The sequence below is a fragment of the Mirounga angustirostris genome, unplaced genomic scaffold (genome assembly GCF_029215605.1).
Source record: "Mirounga angustirostris isolate CCGP_5_RB_7025 unplaced genomic scaffold, mMirAng1.0.hap1 SCAF_7, whole genome shotgun sequence".
NCBI lineage: Eukaryota > Metazoa > Chordata > Mammalia > Carnivora > Phocidae > Mirounga > Mirounga angustirostris.
The window spans coordinates 67710000-67727776 of record NW_026991715.1 but is presented as its reverse complement, the minus strand read 5'-3'; the positions used below and the strand labels follow the sequence as shown (position 1 = coordinate 67727776).

At 36.4% G+C, this 17777-nt stretch overlaps 1 protein-coding gene across 1 annotated transcript; it reads left to right on the top strand.

Moving 5' to 3' along the window:
• The first annotated feature begins 15129 nt into the window (after nt 1-15129).
• LOC123852789 (ubiquitin-conjugating enzyme E2 L3-like) lies at nt 15130-15850 on the top strand. Its single transcript, XM_045887109.3, has one exon. It carries the CDS (start codon nt 15159-15161, stop codon nt 15609-15611), a length of 453 nt encoding a protein of 150 aa, XP_045743065.1. The 5' UTR covers nt 15130-15158; the 3' UTR covers nt 15612-15850.
• The last annotated feature ends 1927 nt before the right edge of the window (nt 15851-17777 follow it).

Below are 17777 nucleotides of genomic sequence, written 5' to 3'. Positions count from 1 at the left end.
TGTCATAACCCAAGAGGGTCAATAAGGGGCTTTTTGTTTGTTTGTTTTTAAGAAATACAATGATAGTCTTTATGTCTTCATTGAAAAATAATTTGTTTGACAGCAATATTGATTAATACTTACTTGAGAAACCCTGAGTTAGTTCCAAAAGAATTTCATAGCACAAGGTTTGAAAGGTTTTCCTTCCTCCTTTATTGTGTGAAGAGAGGAAAAAAAAAAAATCTTTCTCAATGACACTTCAAATGTAAATTACCCAGTTTAAAAATGATCAAAGACAGAGGAAAACATGTTGAAGAGCACTATGACTGTCTTGAATCACATTTCTTTTTTTTTTTTAAAGATTTTATTTATTTATTTGAGAGAGAGAATGAGATAGAGAGCATAAGGGGGGGGGGGAGGGTCAGAGAGAGAGGCAGACTCCCTGCTGAGCAGGGAGCCCGACGTGGGACTCGATCCCGGGACTCCAGGATCATGACCTGAGCCGAAGGCAGTCGCTTAACCAACTGAGCCACCCAGGCGCCCCACAGTACAGTATTGTTAACTATAGTCACCACAGCATATTACATCCCCAGAACTAAACACTGCTGTATATTACATCTCCAGAACTTATTCATCTTATAACTAAAAGTTTGTACCCTTCACCTATTTTCACTCCCCAGGCCCCTACTCCCAACTCTGCCCCAGGCAACCACAAATCTATTCTCTTGTTTCTAGTTTGTTTGTTTGTTTGTTTTTAGATTCTGCACATAAGTGAGATAACTTACTATTTGCCTTTATCTTATTTTACTTAGCCTAATGTACTCAACTTTTGCATCTATAGTTCATTCTCTTTCTAATGAATATTTGGGTATTGTGGGAATATCATTTTGGATATTAGTATTTTCCTCTGATTCTTTTCCCAGCCTGTTATGTCAGATATGTAGGGGTGATTAAAAGGGAGCATTAGAATGTCCAGTTAGCTCAGTTGGTCAGACCATGGTGCTAAAAGGAAACACTAAAAAGAAAATACCTGATGTGGAGGTGTTTACAATGAAGCCAAGGAGAGTAGTGACAATCAAAATAGCAAAATTTAATTATTTTATTTTATTTTTTAAAAGATTTTATTTATTTATTTGAAAGAGAAAGAGAGAGAGCGTGAGAGAGCACAAACAGGGGGAACAGCAGGGGGAAAAGGAGAGGGAGAAGCAGACTCCCTGCTGAGCAGGGAGCCCAATACGGGGCTCCATCCCAGGACTCTGAGATCATTACCTGAGCCGAAGGCAGATGCTTAACCAACTGAGCCTCCCAGGCGCCCCAGCAAAATTTAATTATTAATACAATAAAGGAAAAATAGTTATGAAAATGACAGACTTCTCCTTGCCATGGTCAGCCTATCAGGAAGGATATACTGGGCACCTGAAGCATGCAGTAGGACTGAGTTTGGTCTTGAGGAGTTTACCTGACCAGATTCGCTTTCTTTCTATGGAGGCATCTCCCAGTAAGAGGACAGAATGAACTGCAGGCCTGCTGCTCTTTCTTCCCATCATAACTTTTAGATTTAATCAGCATCTTAAGCCTTACCAAAAAGGAAACTTCAAATTCAAATGGTCTTATTGGAAAATTCCACCAAATACAAAAAGAAAAATAGTGCCAGTCTTACACAAAATCTTCCAGGGAATAAAAAAAAGAATGACCGTATTCCAGTGTCTTTATTAGGCCAGCCTAACCTTAACCAAAATCTGAGAAGGTTAGTATAAGGCAAATATCAGGCCAGTTTCATTCATGAACATAGATAACAAAATTCTAAAACAGTATCAGCAAACTGAAACTGGCAATATATGAAAAGGATAGTATATCATAATCAAATAGATTTTAACCCATAAATGCAAGATTGGTTTAACATTTACAAATTAATTAGTGTAATTTATCACATTAACAGTAATAAAAGAGCAAAAATAGATACAGAAAAGTAATTTGATAAAATTAAAAATCTATTCATGATAAAAGCCTTTAACAAACTAGGAATAGAGGGGAAGTTCCTTAATCTGGTCATGGACATCTACAAGGAGCCTATGACAAGCATCATAGTTAAAGGAGAACTATTAAAAACTTTCCTCTGAGCTAGGAATGAGGTAGGAAGACCTTATTTCTATTGGACATTGTTTTGTAGGGAAGAAAAATCAAAGGCTATAAGGATTTAAAACAAATAAATGAAAATGTTGTTTTCTTAGACAATATGATTGCTTGCATTGAAAATCCAAAGCAGTGTACAAAGAAGTTATGTAATTAATAAGTAAGTTTAGCAAGTTTTCTGGATATCAAGTCAGCCTACACATTTTTATATATTTCTATGTAACAGAAAAAAATTAGGAAATGTAAATTAGTAGTAAAAATGACTATTTTTAGTAGCATGAAAAACATAAAATCTGGGGCACCTGGGTAGCTTAGTCAGTTAAGCATCTGCCTTCAGCTTAGGTCATGATCTCAGGGTCCTGGGATCGAGTCCCACATGGGCTCCCTGCTCAGTGGGGAGTCTGCTTCTCCCTCTCCTGCTTGCTCTCTCTTACTTGCTCACTCTCTCTCTCAAATAAGTAAATAAAATCTTGAAAAAAAAAAACAAACCCATAAAATCCCTGGATAGAAATCTAATGAAGGTTATGTGAGGCATCTACACACAAATCTGTAAAACATTATTAATAGAAATTAAAGACAAATCAATAGATGTGTATACCATGTTTATTGATTAGAGGATGTAATGTTGTACAGATGTCAACAGATTATTTAAAGATTTATAGATTTAAATCACAACCAAAATCTGAGTGAGTTTTGTTGTTGTTGTTAAAGTTAACAGGCTGATTTCTAAAATTTATATGGAAATGTAAGGGGCTAAGAATATCCAAAATACTTTTAAAGCAGCAGAAAAATATGGACAACTCATACTATTGAATATCTGGCCTAAAAGCCACAGTAATTGGCAATAGGTCAATAGAACAGAACAGATAATCAGAACTAAATGCACACAAACATGAACACTGGATTTATGATAAAGGTTACAGTATAGAAGAATAGTGAAAAGATGGTCTTTTCAGTAGATGGTGTTAGGTCAATTGGATATTCATGGGGAAAAAATAAAATTCAACCTCTATCTTACTCCATTTAAGTCTGGTTGAAGAGTAGAGCTAAATATAAATAGTAAACTAATAAAATTTCTAGAAGATAACATAAAAGAAGATCTTCATGGTCTTGTCATGAAGAAAGATTTCTCAATAAGAAGAAAAAAGCATTAACCATAAGTGAAAATATAAGTTAGACTACATTAAAATTAAGACATTTTAATCATCAAAAGACATTGAGAAGAAAGTGAAAAGGCAAACCGCATAGTAGAAGATATTTGCAATACATGTAGTTGACAAAGGTCTCATTCCCAAATACAGGAAGAGTTTCTACAAATCAGTAAGAAGACAGATAATCCTTACAACAAATGACTCTTTTTAAAAACTTTAATTTTATTTTTGTTTCTTAAAATTTTTATTATTGAAGTATAGTTGACATAGAATTTCATATTAGCTTCAGGTATACAACATAGTGATTTGAAAACTCCATACACTATGCAGTGCTCATCACAATAAGTGTAGTTACCATCTGTCACCATACAGTGTTATTACAATATTATTGACTATATTCTCTGTGCTGTACTTTTCATCCCTGTTACTTATTTTATAACTGGAAGTTTGTATCTCTTAATCCCTTTCACCTTCCTCCTACCACCCTCTTCTCTGGCAACCACGAGTTTATTCTCTGTATTTATGAGTCTGTTTCTGTTTTTGTTTGTGCATTTTTTGTTTGTTTTTTAGATTCCACATTTATAAGGGAAATCACATGGTATTTTTCTTTCTCTGACTTATTTCTCTTAGCATAATACCCTTTTGGTCCATACATGTTGTTGCAATGGCATGATCTCATTCTTTTTTTGGCTAATATTCCATTGTGTATATATATATATACACCACATCTTCTTCATCCATTTGTCAATCTGTGAACACTTAAGTTGCTTCCATATCTTGGCTATTGTAAATAATGCTGCAAAGGACATGGGGGTGCCTAAATCTTTTCAAATTAGTGTTTTCATTTTCTTTGGGTAAATACCCAATGAGTGGAATTACTAGATTACTTATTTAAAATTTTTTTTTTATTATTCTCTGAGAAACAAACTGAGGGTTTTAGAGGGGAGGGGGGTGGAGGGATGGGTTAGCCTGGTGATGGGTATTAAAGAGGGCACGTATTGAATGGAGCACTGGGTGTTATATGCAAAAAGAAAAAAAAAACAAAGAATGGAATTACTAGATTATATGGTAAATTTCTATTTTTAATTTTTTGAGGAGTCTCTATACTGTTTTCCACAGTGGTTTCACCAACAGTGCACAAGTGTTCCTTTTTTTTTTTTTTTTAAACATCCTTTCCAATACTTATTTCTTGTCTTTTTCATGCTAGCTATTCTGACAGTGTGAGGCAATATCTCATGGTTTGGGTTTGCATTTATCTGATGATTAGTGATGTTGAACATCTTTTCATATGTCTTTTGGCCATCTGTGTGTCTTTTTTGGAAAAAAAAATCTATTTGAGTCCTCTGACCATTTTTAAATTGTATTATTTATTTATTTGGTGTTCAGTTGTATAAGTTCTTTATATATTTTGGATATTAACCCCTTATTGGATATATCATTTGCAAATATCTTCTTCTATTCAGTAGGTTGCCTTTTTACTTTGTTGATTTCCTTTGCTGTGCGAGAGCTTTTTATTTTGCGGTAGCCCCAATAACTAATTATTGCTTTTGTTTCCCTTGCCCATGGAAATATCCATAAAAATATTGCTAGGGCTAATGTCCAAGAAATTACTGGGTATGTTTTCTTTCAGAAGTCTTATGGTTTCTTATCTCACATTTAGGTCTTTTGACCTTGGACAGACTCTTGAAGAGGTGCTTCACAAAAGATATTCTCCACACAGTCAATAAACATATGGCAAGGTATTCAACTCGATAAGTCACTAGGAAAATGCAAACTAAATCTACTCTGAGATACAATTATATAGTCCATAAAATAGCTAAAATTTACACACACTGATGCAGAGAAATAAGAATGCTTTATTCCCTGCTGGTAGGGATTTAGGTTGATAAAATCCACTTTGAGAAATTATTTAACATTATTTAGTAAAGTTGTGCATACTCATAACTTATGACCTAAGAATTCTAATTTGTATGAATAGGATCAATAGATATCAACACAGAAATACATGTGTAAGAATGTTCATGGTACCATTATTTGTAATAGCCACAAGCTAGAAATGCTTGACAACAGTAAGATGGATAAATAGACTATGCATATTTATGCATTTAAGCACTATACTTCAATAAACATAAATGAACTTCAGTTACATGCAACAACATGAATTGATTTCAGAGAAAAAAGATAGACACAAAATAATATGTATTGTTGATTTCACATATGTAAAGATTGAAAATAGGTAAACTAATGGTGTTCAAAGTCTGGATAGTGGTTTTCCTTGGGGGGGAGGAGATATAAGTGACTTTTTCTTCCTATACCTGATAGATGTTTACATGGGTGTGTTCACTTCGCAATAATACATGGATTCATATGTATGTATGTATGTATGTATGGTATCTCCAATCTGAACCAATTCTCACTAGTGCCACTGCTAACCCTCTGGTCTAAGCCACATCATTACCATCATTTCTCATGTGACTTGCTTTAGTTTTTTCTTGATTTTTCTCTCTACTGTTTTTCTTGACTTTCTTTAATATGTTTTTGATACAGTAACCAGAAGGTTTCCTTTAAAATTAAGTCAAATTATATCACTCTGCTGCTCAAAATCCTGCAGTGGTTCCATGTTTCATACAGTGTAAAAGCCAAAGTCCTTACATTCACCTACAAGAACTTACATGGTCTGATTCTCCATTACCTTTGTGTTGTTATCTTCTACTCCTCCCTCCCAGCTTACCTGTCTCCCCACAACTCCGCAGTACCCACACTGGCCCTCTTGCAGTTCCTGGAATATACCAGCATGCTCCTTTCCACTAGTGTTGTTCCATTAGTCTGGCATGCTCTTTGTTGAGACGGGGGCTAACTTACTCCTTCGAAGTCTCTTTTAGATATTACTTTTTTATGATGACTACCCTCACCATCCTGTTTAAAATGGTAACTTAGCCCACCCCCATTAGTGCCCCTAGTTCCCTTTACCTTGCCTTCATTCTTATTTTTTATGTAATACTTCTATCTCCCTAACATTTGTTTTCTGTCACTTCTTTCAGGGATTCTTCTTTCATTCACTGATACATCTCTCAAGAACTTAGAACATTGTAGGTGCTTAGTAATATTTGTGGAATAAATGAATGAATGAATTTATTGAATGTCTAACATGTGACAAGATTTCTGTTGGGCATTGGGGGTGTCATGTTGAGCAAAACCAAAAGAGATGCTTCTCTCACAGACCATTTGCCAATTTTAGAGACAGTTATCACATGAAAACAAACAAATGTTAGTTGCAAGGGGTGATAAGAGCCAAGGGTGCTTTTAGAATACATTATTTAGGAATTTATTTTGGTCTGAGGTGGGTCAGAGAAGACGTCCCAGAGAATGTGATCTTTGAGCTGAGATATGATGAAAATGCTAAGTGATTCTAACTTGTTAGGCCTGAGGTGCGGCCCAGGTATGGACATTTTAAAGAAAACTCTGCTGGTATTTCTAATGTACAGGCAGCCTGGAGAAGCACCCTCTACCAGGGCTTTTCCAGCTTTAATTTACAGATCACCTGGAATCTTGCTAAAGATCAGATTCTGATTCAGCAAGTCAGGTTTGGGCCCTGAGACTCTGTAGTTCTATGACGCTCCTAGGTGATGCTGGTGTTCTGTGGATTACATAATGAGAAGTAAGACTACATAGCATTGGCCCCAGACTGTCTCATGAAGACACTGTGTTTTCTAAATTATCAGCTGGAGGGGATTATGCTAAGTAAAATAAGTCAAGCAGAGAAAGACAATTATCATATGGTTTCACTCATTTGTGGAACATAAGGAATAGCATGAAGGATATTAGGAGAAGGAAGGGAAAACTGAAGGGAGAGAAATCAGAGAAGGAGGACGAACCATGAGAGACTGGACTCCGGGAAACAATCTGAGGATTTCAGAGGGGAGGAGGTTTGGGGAATGGGGTAGCCGGGTGATGGATATTAAGGAGGGCATGTGTTGTGATGAACACTGGGTGTTATACGCAACTAATGAATTGTTGAACACTACATCAGAAACTAATGAGGTACTACACAGTGGCTAACTGAACATAATAAAAAATAAATAAAAAAAAATATTAGCTGATTTGTAATCCTCCCTCCTTACTTCAGTTATATGAACTGTACATCCTGAGAATCTGAATATTTCAGCTCACATCATGGATGTTATTCAGCTGCCGCGTAACTTTGTATTACGTAGGCTTTGTTTACATGTTTTATGCGTGTATTTGTGCATGTGTCTCTTCCCCTATGGACTGTGTCCTCCCAAAAGGCAGGGGTTATGTCCTCTGTCAAATCCACTGTGGCCACGATAAATACTCAGTTTCTACTGAATAGTGCTGGCTCTATTCAGGCAAATCGTTTTCTTTCCATATTATATGTATAAAGGATGATTTAAATTATCCTTTGAAATGAACCATTCACTTTCACCTTGCCGAGAATATCAATGACAACACTTATATTTACAGTATGCCTGGTCAAACGCATATTTATGAGAAAAACTGAAGACAATAAGTGTAATATGTAATAATAGAAAATAACAGTAATAAGCAATAATGAAAAATATTCAAATTTTCAGCAGATTGTCAGAGTATTTTTAAGAACTATGGGGAGAAGTTGAGTTTTCAAAAATAGAACATTATTTCAAGTTTATTTTTTGAGAACAGAGTTGTACCAGGAAAAGCATTGTTACTCCTTCCTTCCTTCCTTCCTTCCTTCCTTCCTTCCTTCCTTCCTTCCTTCCTTCCTTCCTTCCTTCCTTTCTTCCTCCCTTGATATGTCCTAATTCCACAGGTTTGTTGCAAGCTTTGTAAGAGCAGAGATTTTAGCTAATTTTTGAATTAGTATTTATTTAGCACCTAAGGATTAGGAAATGAGTCAAGGGTATATCTGAATGTTGATGTTTACTTTAAGTGGAAGGGATAATGCTCCCCTAAGATAGCTCACCTATATTGGCCAAAACCACATACAGTGATTTTCTACTTCAATCAGAAATTCAATGAATCGATAGTTTAAAATTAAAACAACAACAAAGGTAACACTTACTGAGTGCTATTCTAGGCACTTTACATGTATTAACTTATTTAGAAGGCAGTTACTATTATTAGTTCAATTTTATAGACTAGACCCTGAGGGTCAGAAAGGCTAAGACTGAAAATTATATCTTCCTTAAAGTGGAGCATATTTGAGATACCACATTAAAATTAGAATATTTCAGGGAGGCAATGGAATAGAGCAAAAAACAAAAAAAAAATCAGAGCTCTGGAATCAGACAGATTCACACAAGAATCTTGGCTCTGCCACTAATTCCCTATAGATCCTTGGGTAAGATCACTTAGCCTCTCAGGATTGCAGTTTTCTCATCTACAGAGTGGGATGGAAATCACATATCCTACTTATTTTACTTATACTACTTCTACCCACCTTGACTCAGAAGTGGGTAGAAAAAGCAACTGACTTATAGACCTATCACCTCATAGGCGCCCTTCTGTCACCGACAAAATCAGGTTTTGCAATAATCTTTCCTCTCTCCCCTTCTCCTCCCTTTCTTCCTTCTTCCTAAGTAACTACCATTTCTTATGCACCTGCTTCATATCAAATGCTTTACATACATACATACATATGTACATTCATACATAAACTAAGCTTTTCTTTATTTTTATTTTATTTAATATTTATTTTTATTTTTTCCTTATTTCCTCTCATTTATTTTCAGTAGTCCAGTGAAAGAGGTATTGGTACCCCTCAATTACAGAGGAATTAAGCAGGGGTCTGGTCCAGTTCACCATTGCAGGTCATGCAGGAGTGCTTGGACCACATACTTTAACTGACAAAAAGCTAGAACAAAGTTAATATAAGCACGGGAGGGGCATGTTCATTTATGTGTTTTAGTTCTGTCCCTTAGCAGCAGGGATTTGGAGAGTGCCTTATCGAAGTTGGGATGACCAGTTGGAAGGCAACGACAACCACCGCCGTCACAACAATGGCTGCAGTATTTATTTGTGTCAGGAACTGTGCTTTCCGTGTACAATCTCACAGCAACTCTATGAGGAATCAGTATTTGAACCCCATTTTACATATGATAAAATTGAGGCCCATGGACTTTAAATAACTAAGCTTGCATAATTTTGAGTTGGGATCCAAATTTTTCTTCACATGCTTAAATAGATTCAAATATGTAGTTTTTCCTATATTGCAAAAATTGGTAGTTTAAAATAAATAGTTGGAAGCCATTATAATGCATTTATGCAACAGGTGAATGTAGATGAACCTCACAAACATGGTGCTGAGTAAAAGACAGCAGAAAAAAAAAGCACATAGTGTGTGATTCTATTTATAAAGTTCAAAAACAAGCACATCTTAGCTAGAATGTTGGAAGCAAGGATAGTGGTTAACTTTGGGAGGGTAGTGATTGGGGGAGCATGTTTCTGGGGTAGTGGTAATGTTCTTATTCTTGATCTGCTGAGTGCTGATTTACATGTTCATTTGCTGAAAATTTATTGAGCTACACTTAAGATTTTTATGCTTTTCCGAAGATAGGCTGAATAGGTGCTATATTTAGATTAAAAGTAAGTAAATAAAAAATTCATGAATAAGCTCCTCTTTAATTTTATTTTGATATCATTTCTTTTATTCCTAGAGCCTATATTTCTATTCCATTTTCCTCATAGAATTTTAACTTAGTTGAATTAAAAATTTTAATTCTTTTATAACCATAATGCTAAGTCTTAAAAAATGTTTTCTTTAGGGTTGAATTATCCTCAAGATTTGTATTGGTACACAATTGGCAATATATCAAAATAATATAAATTTTTATATAAAATTATTAAACATTAGAAATAAATTTTATTGGAAGTGCATTTCAAAATTAGGTGGATAGTCTGTTCTTGGATGTGAACAATTAGGATGAAAGATGGATCAATATCAGTTCTAGTCCCACTATGATGTAAGCATGGAATGATTGGAAGGCCTTAACAGGAATGAAAGGAATTTGTTTATCTTTAATAACAATCTCGCACAATTATTTGAATTTATTCTGAATTGAATACCAAAGACCACAGCAATATATTACCAAAATTACTTTTAATAATCTGTAATCATGATAGGTTCTTTTTCAATTTTGTTGAGGGCAGAGAATTGTGAAAGAATTTATAAAATCACCTTTATTTACTCAGGTTCTGAATTTCTAGTGAGCATAACAAAAGCGTTTCAGGGAGACTCATCAAGTAACTGTTAACTGTATTTGTTTCTCTTTCATTTAGAGGCATTTAAAAAAATCTGATATATTAGAAACTGCTGGGAACATTGAAACCTTGTTACTTTCAGTATCCCTTTGCCAATACAGTGATTTTTGATAAATTACATTTATTGTATCACATGCTTTAAATATTTTTTCACCAAAACTTTGGAACTACACATTTAACTCATTCGAATTAAGGAATGCATCTGTCATTATAACCAAATAAGCAGACCAGTTTTCATTATCAAACCAATCAGGTAAATTAGGTTTACTTTCTCTCAGATAAACTTGACTGCATTTATCAATTCAAATCAATGTGTTAATACACACTGCCTGACATCTCACTTCTTAATGCTGATTTTAGGTCAGGCAAGTCACAGAGCCTTACTAGGACTCTGTTGCCTAAATGAAAAAGGTTCCACTGCTTTCAGTTTTTCTTACCCATACAGTCTAGCTTTATTCTCTTAGGCTCTTCTTTAAGAGGGATTTTTTTTTTTTTGTAAGTATTTGGGTGATGCAAGAGATGAAGTCCTTAAACTTAGTATCACTCCCTCTGCTACACTGTCTAAAACATCTGAATCCATTACATCCCTACTGAGGCCAAACCCTCCTGCTTTTATGCCACATTTGGCTCTTAGCAAAAATATGTGTAAGGCAAAGAAAAATAGGGGGCCTAGCAAAGATTTATGAAGTCTTGATTAAAAGAGACTTTAGTACCAGCACTTATATTATTTTTTTTTCCTTTGGAGCCCTGGAGGTTTTTAAATATCTCAAGGCATTACAATATAGTAAAATTTGGAATGAGGGAGATTTTATTTACCTGTGTACCTACGTATATTAAGTATGTATTTATGTGGGAAAAGGACAAATGAGAAATTGAGAAGAATGAAACAAGAAAGGAGAACTGTAGAATTCCCTCCATCTAAAACCATTCTTAGATCAGTTTTGTGAAAGAACATACATGGAAGATGAGGATCTGGAAAATGACCCCCTTGAAACCATACTTGGTTGTGTAACCTTTGGAAAATTGTTATGTGCTCTCAGGGGTTCTCTTTTTGAAGAATGCTGCTGTAGAATTACCAGTGAGGAGGTCTAGGAGGTCTACGTGTCAACAGAGTTCAGAGTAGAATGGTGAGGTGACTCAAGTAGCTCATGGAGGTGGCTGGTTCTGTAGGTGAGTGTATTTAGAAGGGGACAAATGAGGCCTGGTTTAGGTCAGGAGTGAATGGGGCTTGGGGGGCAATGATAGTATTGAATAACTTCAAATTTGCCCAGTGATAGGAGAAAGCAGTAGATTTTGTGTGTGGGGAAAGAAGCAAGGTGTTTATCTTTTGCTGGAAGGAGCCTCATAGGGGTTAGGATGTGGTCATTTGATATAATGATGGATTTGGGCAGGGGGAATAGGGTAAGAAATCTGAGGATCAGGAAGAGGATGACAGGGATATTTCTCTCATGGGAGATTGTCCTGGGATTAAGGGGATGGGAAAGGAAAACATATTTTTGTTATATCCCTATTTCTGTCTTGTAGTATTATGTACCCAGTAAATTCTTGATACTTGTTAATTGATTAGTTCATAAGCAATGTGATTAAAGTTTCTGTCTGTTAAAATCACTGACAGTTCAGAAGAGGGATTCTTCTCTGTTCCTCACATATCACATAAATGGTAGATCAAATTACAGTAATTTATTAAAAAATCAGAATTCAGGGAGTATTTTATTCTGAGAAATTGTAAGGTAGTCAAATAATCTCCATGTAGGCTAAGTTGCTTCAATTTCCACAATCAAGTTACCCAGTAGTGGACTTTGATAGTAGTTTTGATAATAAACTGCATGTTTTAAACAGTATCTGAGAAACATCTTTCCTGTTATTTCTGCATTCCTCTAAGGAGACAAATATTATGAAAAGTAAACATGCAAGCAGGTTCTGGGAAAGAATGAAATTGTGTATATTCTTTAATTAAAGCAAGGTTTTCTTCTTCCGAATTTTTGATAACCTCTAAAAGTATGAGAGAAAACGCACATGGAAAAGTGAATGCAGGTACACACAACTTGGTAGTTTCCCAAAGGAGAAGAAACCACTCTCATTAGTTAGCAAAGATAAGAATAGAAATAATGGATTTAAATTTGAACAAAAAGTGTTTGAAAGAGTGGAGAAAAATTTAACAGTAAGATCAACTGGGGAATGAAACCAATTTCTGGAAGAGTTGATGGGATCAAAATCATGTGAAACTGTAAGGTTGCGGCTCGTCAAGAAGAAGAATGCACTGTGTACTCAACATTCTCTAAAGACACAAGTGAAGAAAGCAAGTGAGAGCAGTGAGCAGAGGGACAGAGGGGGTTTAAATCCCTGTCCAGTGTGGTTTTCTTTCTTCTCCAGTGTGAAATGAGAGAAGTTGGAGGCTGTGGGCATGCTTGCATGGCGAGTAGGGACAGTGACTCCACTGTGGGATAGCATCTGTGATTATGCCTGGGAGCCGAGCCCAGGAATCCTGGGTATCTTTTTCTCTTCCGTTTCCGTGGGAATTTAGGGAACATTGAGGCAGATTTTCTCTTTACCACTAGTGCAGTTTTAGGGGATAAAAGATACTCTTTCCTGGAAAGATGGGGTCCGTAAATGGCCCATAGAGATATACTACATTTCAGGCACATAAAGGCTTAGAAGAGATCATGACTGAGCACACGGGATAGGCAATTTTTCCCTGCTTGGCTCAGAAGTCACTGGAGAGAATGATGCCCTGTGAGTGGAGTTTATCTTAAGGCAAATGAAGATCTGGATAGAATAATTGAGAACAGAGAGTACCTGTGACCATTTCTAACAGACCTCTTAGGAGCAAACTTAAATGCAGAAGTGGTGATACAGGACTGATTATAAAAATGATGTCTTAAAATTGTTTATAGTTTAGTTTATAGGTTGCTGCCAGAGGGGTAGAGCCTCACATAAATGAGTGGAGCCATCATTTAACAGATTCAGTTGCTAGCTCTTCTGTTGTGAGGTTAGGCTATTTCTGACTACAGAGGGCCCTGCATGTGCCTTCCATGTCCCTCAAACAGCTGGGTTGTGTTGTGGTCAGCTGTCCCTTATGTGGAAAGCATCTCTGTTACCACAGTATGGGACAGATTGTGTCTCCCTCCAAATCCATATGTGCGAGTCCTAACTCCTGATGTCTCATAATGTGAACTTATTTGGAGATAGGGTCTTTTTAAAAATTTTATTATGTTATGTTAGTCACCATACAAAATACATCATTAGTTTTTTTTTTTAACATTTTTAAAATTTTGTTATGTTAATCACCATACATTACGTCATTAGTTTTTTTTTTTTTTTTTCTGGAGAAGTGCAAAAGAAATCTTCAATTAGTTAATTTCCAAATAGCTGTTCCTGCTATAGTTTTTTAAAAATTTTTTCATTGTTATGTTAATCACCATACATTACATCATTAGTTTTTGTTGTAGTGATCCACAATTCATTGTTTTCGTATAACACCCAGTGCTTCATGCAGTACATGCCCTCCTCAATACTTACAGAGGTAATCAATTTTAAGTGAGGTCGTTAGAGTGGACCCTAATCCAGCATGACTGGTGTCCTTATGAAAGGAGAAATTTAGACACAGAGATATACATGGAGGGATACAGTGTGAAGAGGCGTAGGGAAATGTTGGCCATCTACAAGCCCAGGTGAGAGGTCTGGAATAGATCTTTTTCTCACAGTCCTCAGAACCAACCTGCTGACACCTTGATTTCAGACTTTTAGCCTCAAGAACTATGAGCCAATAAATTTCTGTTGTTCAGGCCACCCAGTTTGTAGTCCTTTGTTTTGGTAGCCCTAGCACACTAATGTACCTACTAATTATGGATTCACATACACTGTTTTCTTTATTTCCTTCCTTCCTTCTTTCTTGCCTTGCTTTGTCTTGTTTCCGTTCCCTTCCCTTTCCTTCCTTCTTTCTGCACATGCTGTGTGTTAGGCATTGAGAATACAATAATCTTGGTCCTCAAAGAACTTTCAGCTGCGTGATGAAGATATATGTATAAATGGACAGTTTTAAAGTGCTGGAGTAGAAGAAGAAGTAGGAGGGATTCACTTTAATTATTTGATGTCTACTATGTACTATGCAGCATGATTCAGGGTTAAGAGGCATATTTGAAATCCAACTCTGCACTTCACATTCTTCATGTTGAAGAGCTATTTAATCTAAGAGATAGTTTTCTCATTTGTAAAATGGGGAAAGTGGTGTCTCCTAGTGGGATTTGTGTAAATTTTAAATGGGATACTGAATGTAAAATATTTAGGATAGAGTCTGTGTCTTAGCTCAGGTTGCTATAACAAAATATTAGGTGGCTTAAACAAAAGAAATTTATTTTCACGGTTCTGAAGGCTGGGAAGTCCAAGATCAGGGTCCCGGCAGGTTTGGTTCCTAGTGACAGCTCTCTTCCTGATTTGTAGACAAGCTGCCTTCTTGTTATGTGTTCGCATGGTCCTTCCTCAGTGTGTGCATATGGACAGAGAGAGAGATCTTTCTGTTTTCCTCTTCTTTTAAGGGCACTAATTGCACCTCTACAAACCCAGATACCTCCCCAAGACTCCAAATACCATTACATTAGAAGTTAGGATTTCGGGGAAAGCAGCAGCACCAGATCCAAGATGGAGGCCAGCGGGAGGCTGATGAAGGAGCTTGAAGAAATCCGCAAATGTGGAATGAAAAACTTCTGTAACATCCAGGTTGATGAAGCTAATTTATTGACTTGGCAAGGGCTTATTGTTCCTGACAACCCTCCATATGATAAGGGGGCCTTCAGAATCGAAATCAACTTTCCAGCAGAATACCCATTCAAACCACCGAAGATCACATTTAAAACAAAGATCTATCACCCGAACATCGATGAAAAGGGGCAGGTCTGTCTGCCAGTAATTAGTGCTGAAAACTGGAAGCCAGCAACCAAAACCGACGAAGTAATCCAGTCCCTCATAGCACTGGTGAACGACCCCCAGCCCGAGCACCCACTTCGGGCTGACCTAGCTGAAGAATACTCTAAGGACCGTAAAAAATTCTGTAAGAACGCTGAAGAGTTTACAAAGAAATACGAGGAGAAGTGACCTGTGGACTAAACTCTGCCGCGACCGATTCCAGCGAGTGTGAGCGGAGACCCCGCAAAGCAGGACTCTGTGGAAAATTGACACGTGCTGCCGCCTGGCTTGCTTGTGGCAGTTACTAACTTTCTACAGTTTTCTTAATCAAAAGTGGTTTAGGTAACCTGTAAAGAAAGGATTAAAAATTTAAGATGTTCTAGTTCTGCTTTCTTTGTTTTAAAAATCACTGCTTCAATCTACTTTAAAAGAATGGTGTTGCTTTTCTTGTACAAAAAAAAAAAAAAGTTAGGATTTCAACATATGAATTTTGAGGGGACACAAATATGTAGCCCATAATAGCCTGAAGCATAATATATAGCAGATATTATTAATTGCTGCTTGGGGAACATGTGGTAACTGGAATTGTATACAGACAAATAATGAAATTGAGGGCTGACAGGATAACCAAACAGAATGTGAAGTCCAGAACTCTACTTTGCTATTCATGTAAGCGTTTTATCAGGGTGATGTGGGAGGCATGGAGTGAGTTTTTTTTTTTTTTTTTTACAAAGATAACAGTAATATTTCATTTAGAAAGATCTAGGTTAGACTTTCCTGTCTGGCCTTGAGGTTGTGGGGCCGTCAAAGCACTCTTTCATAAGAGAAGCACTCTTTCATATTTCAAAGAGAAATAGCTTTGTTTGGGGACTTCCAAGAGGAACGAGAGTGCTCTTAGATTTGGTTATGACATTCCCATTTTGACCTGGGAAGTGGAATTTGTGAGGATGGTGTCTTGATTTTCTGAGTTGTGACTTAGGAAGCTGGATGTGAGATTTTGTGGCTAAAGCCATTAACAGGATACATTTTATTTTTTTTAAAGGATACATATTAGATATTTAGAAATTGTCAACTTGTTAAAATAGCAAGCTTAAGCAGAATTGGAAAAAGCAATTATTGTTTTAGGAGCTGTTGGATAAAATGATCTTGGAATACAGTTCAAAAATCCTCCCTTGCTTTTATTTCAAGAGCAATGACTGAAAATAATTTTAGTTTCACTATAGTAAAACTTTTGGACAATGAAGCTTTTGGATACTGAAAATAGTTCAGTATTGAATGGTACTTTTCTACCCTTGATTTTGTTAAGATAGGGATTTTTTTTAATTTTTAAATTTTATCTTTTTTCCTCTTTTTAAAAATTTAAATTCAATTAATTAACATATAATGTATTAATGGTTTCAGAGGTACAGGTCTGTGATTCATCAGTCTTATATAATACCCAGTGCTCTTTACAGCACATACCCTCCCCAGTGTCCATCATCCAGTTACTCCATCCTTCTACCCCTCTCCCCTCCAGGAACCTCCCCTCCAACAAACCTTCGTTTGTTTCCTATGATTAATAGTCTCTTAGGGTTTGTCTCCCTCTCTAGTTTCATCTTGTTTCATTTTTTCCCTTCCCTTCCCCTATGATCCTCTGCCTTGTTTCTTAAATTCCACATATCAGTGAGATCATATGATAATTCTTTCTCTGATTGCCTTATTTCGCTAGATTTCAATTTTTTGATGGCTGCCTAATATTCCATTGTATACATATACCATATCTTCTTTATCCATTCATCTGTTGAAGGGCATCTTGGCTCTTTCCACAGTTTGGCTATTGTGGACATTGCTGCTAATAAACATTGGGGTGCAGGTACCCCTTCAGATCACTACATTTGTATCTTTGGGGTAAATACGCAGTAGAGCAATTGCTGGGTCGTAGGGTAGCTCTATTTTCAACTTTTTGAGGAACCTCCATACTGTTTTCCAGAGTGGCTGCACCAGCTTGCATTCCCACCAACAGTGTAGGAGGGTTCAAGATAGTGATATTTTTAAAGCATAGAGCCCTGTGGTTCCCTATTAAGCAAATACAGTCATACAACACCCCATGTCTTCCTCCAGAGGGGGCTCTGGTCACTCTTCAGTGTGTATGGAACTTGGGCCAGCCAAGGGGCTTCAAGATCTGATGGCCTCTATTCCACCCTTGTTTTTGAATGGGATCACTGACAACCTTCCAGCATAGAAAGGGTGGCAATTCTTCTCATTGACATAAAAACAAAAAACAACAATAACCACAAAAGCCTCAGTGGAAAAAGCCATTTCCATTAAACAAACAAACAAATAAACACAGTAGAACAAATCCCTGAGGATGGAGTC

What these genes read in the sequence shown, in the direction of transcription:
- LOC123852789 (XM_045887109.3), top strand. Translation starts at nt 15,159, where the DNA reads ATGGAGGCCAGCGGGAGGCTGATGAAGGAGCTTGAAGAAATCCGCAAA.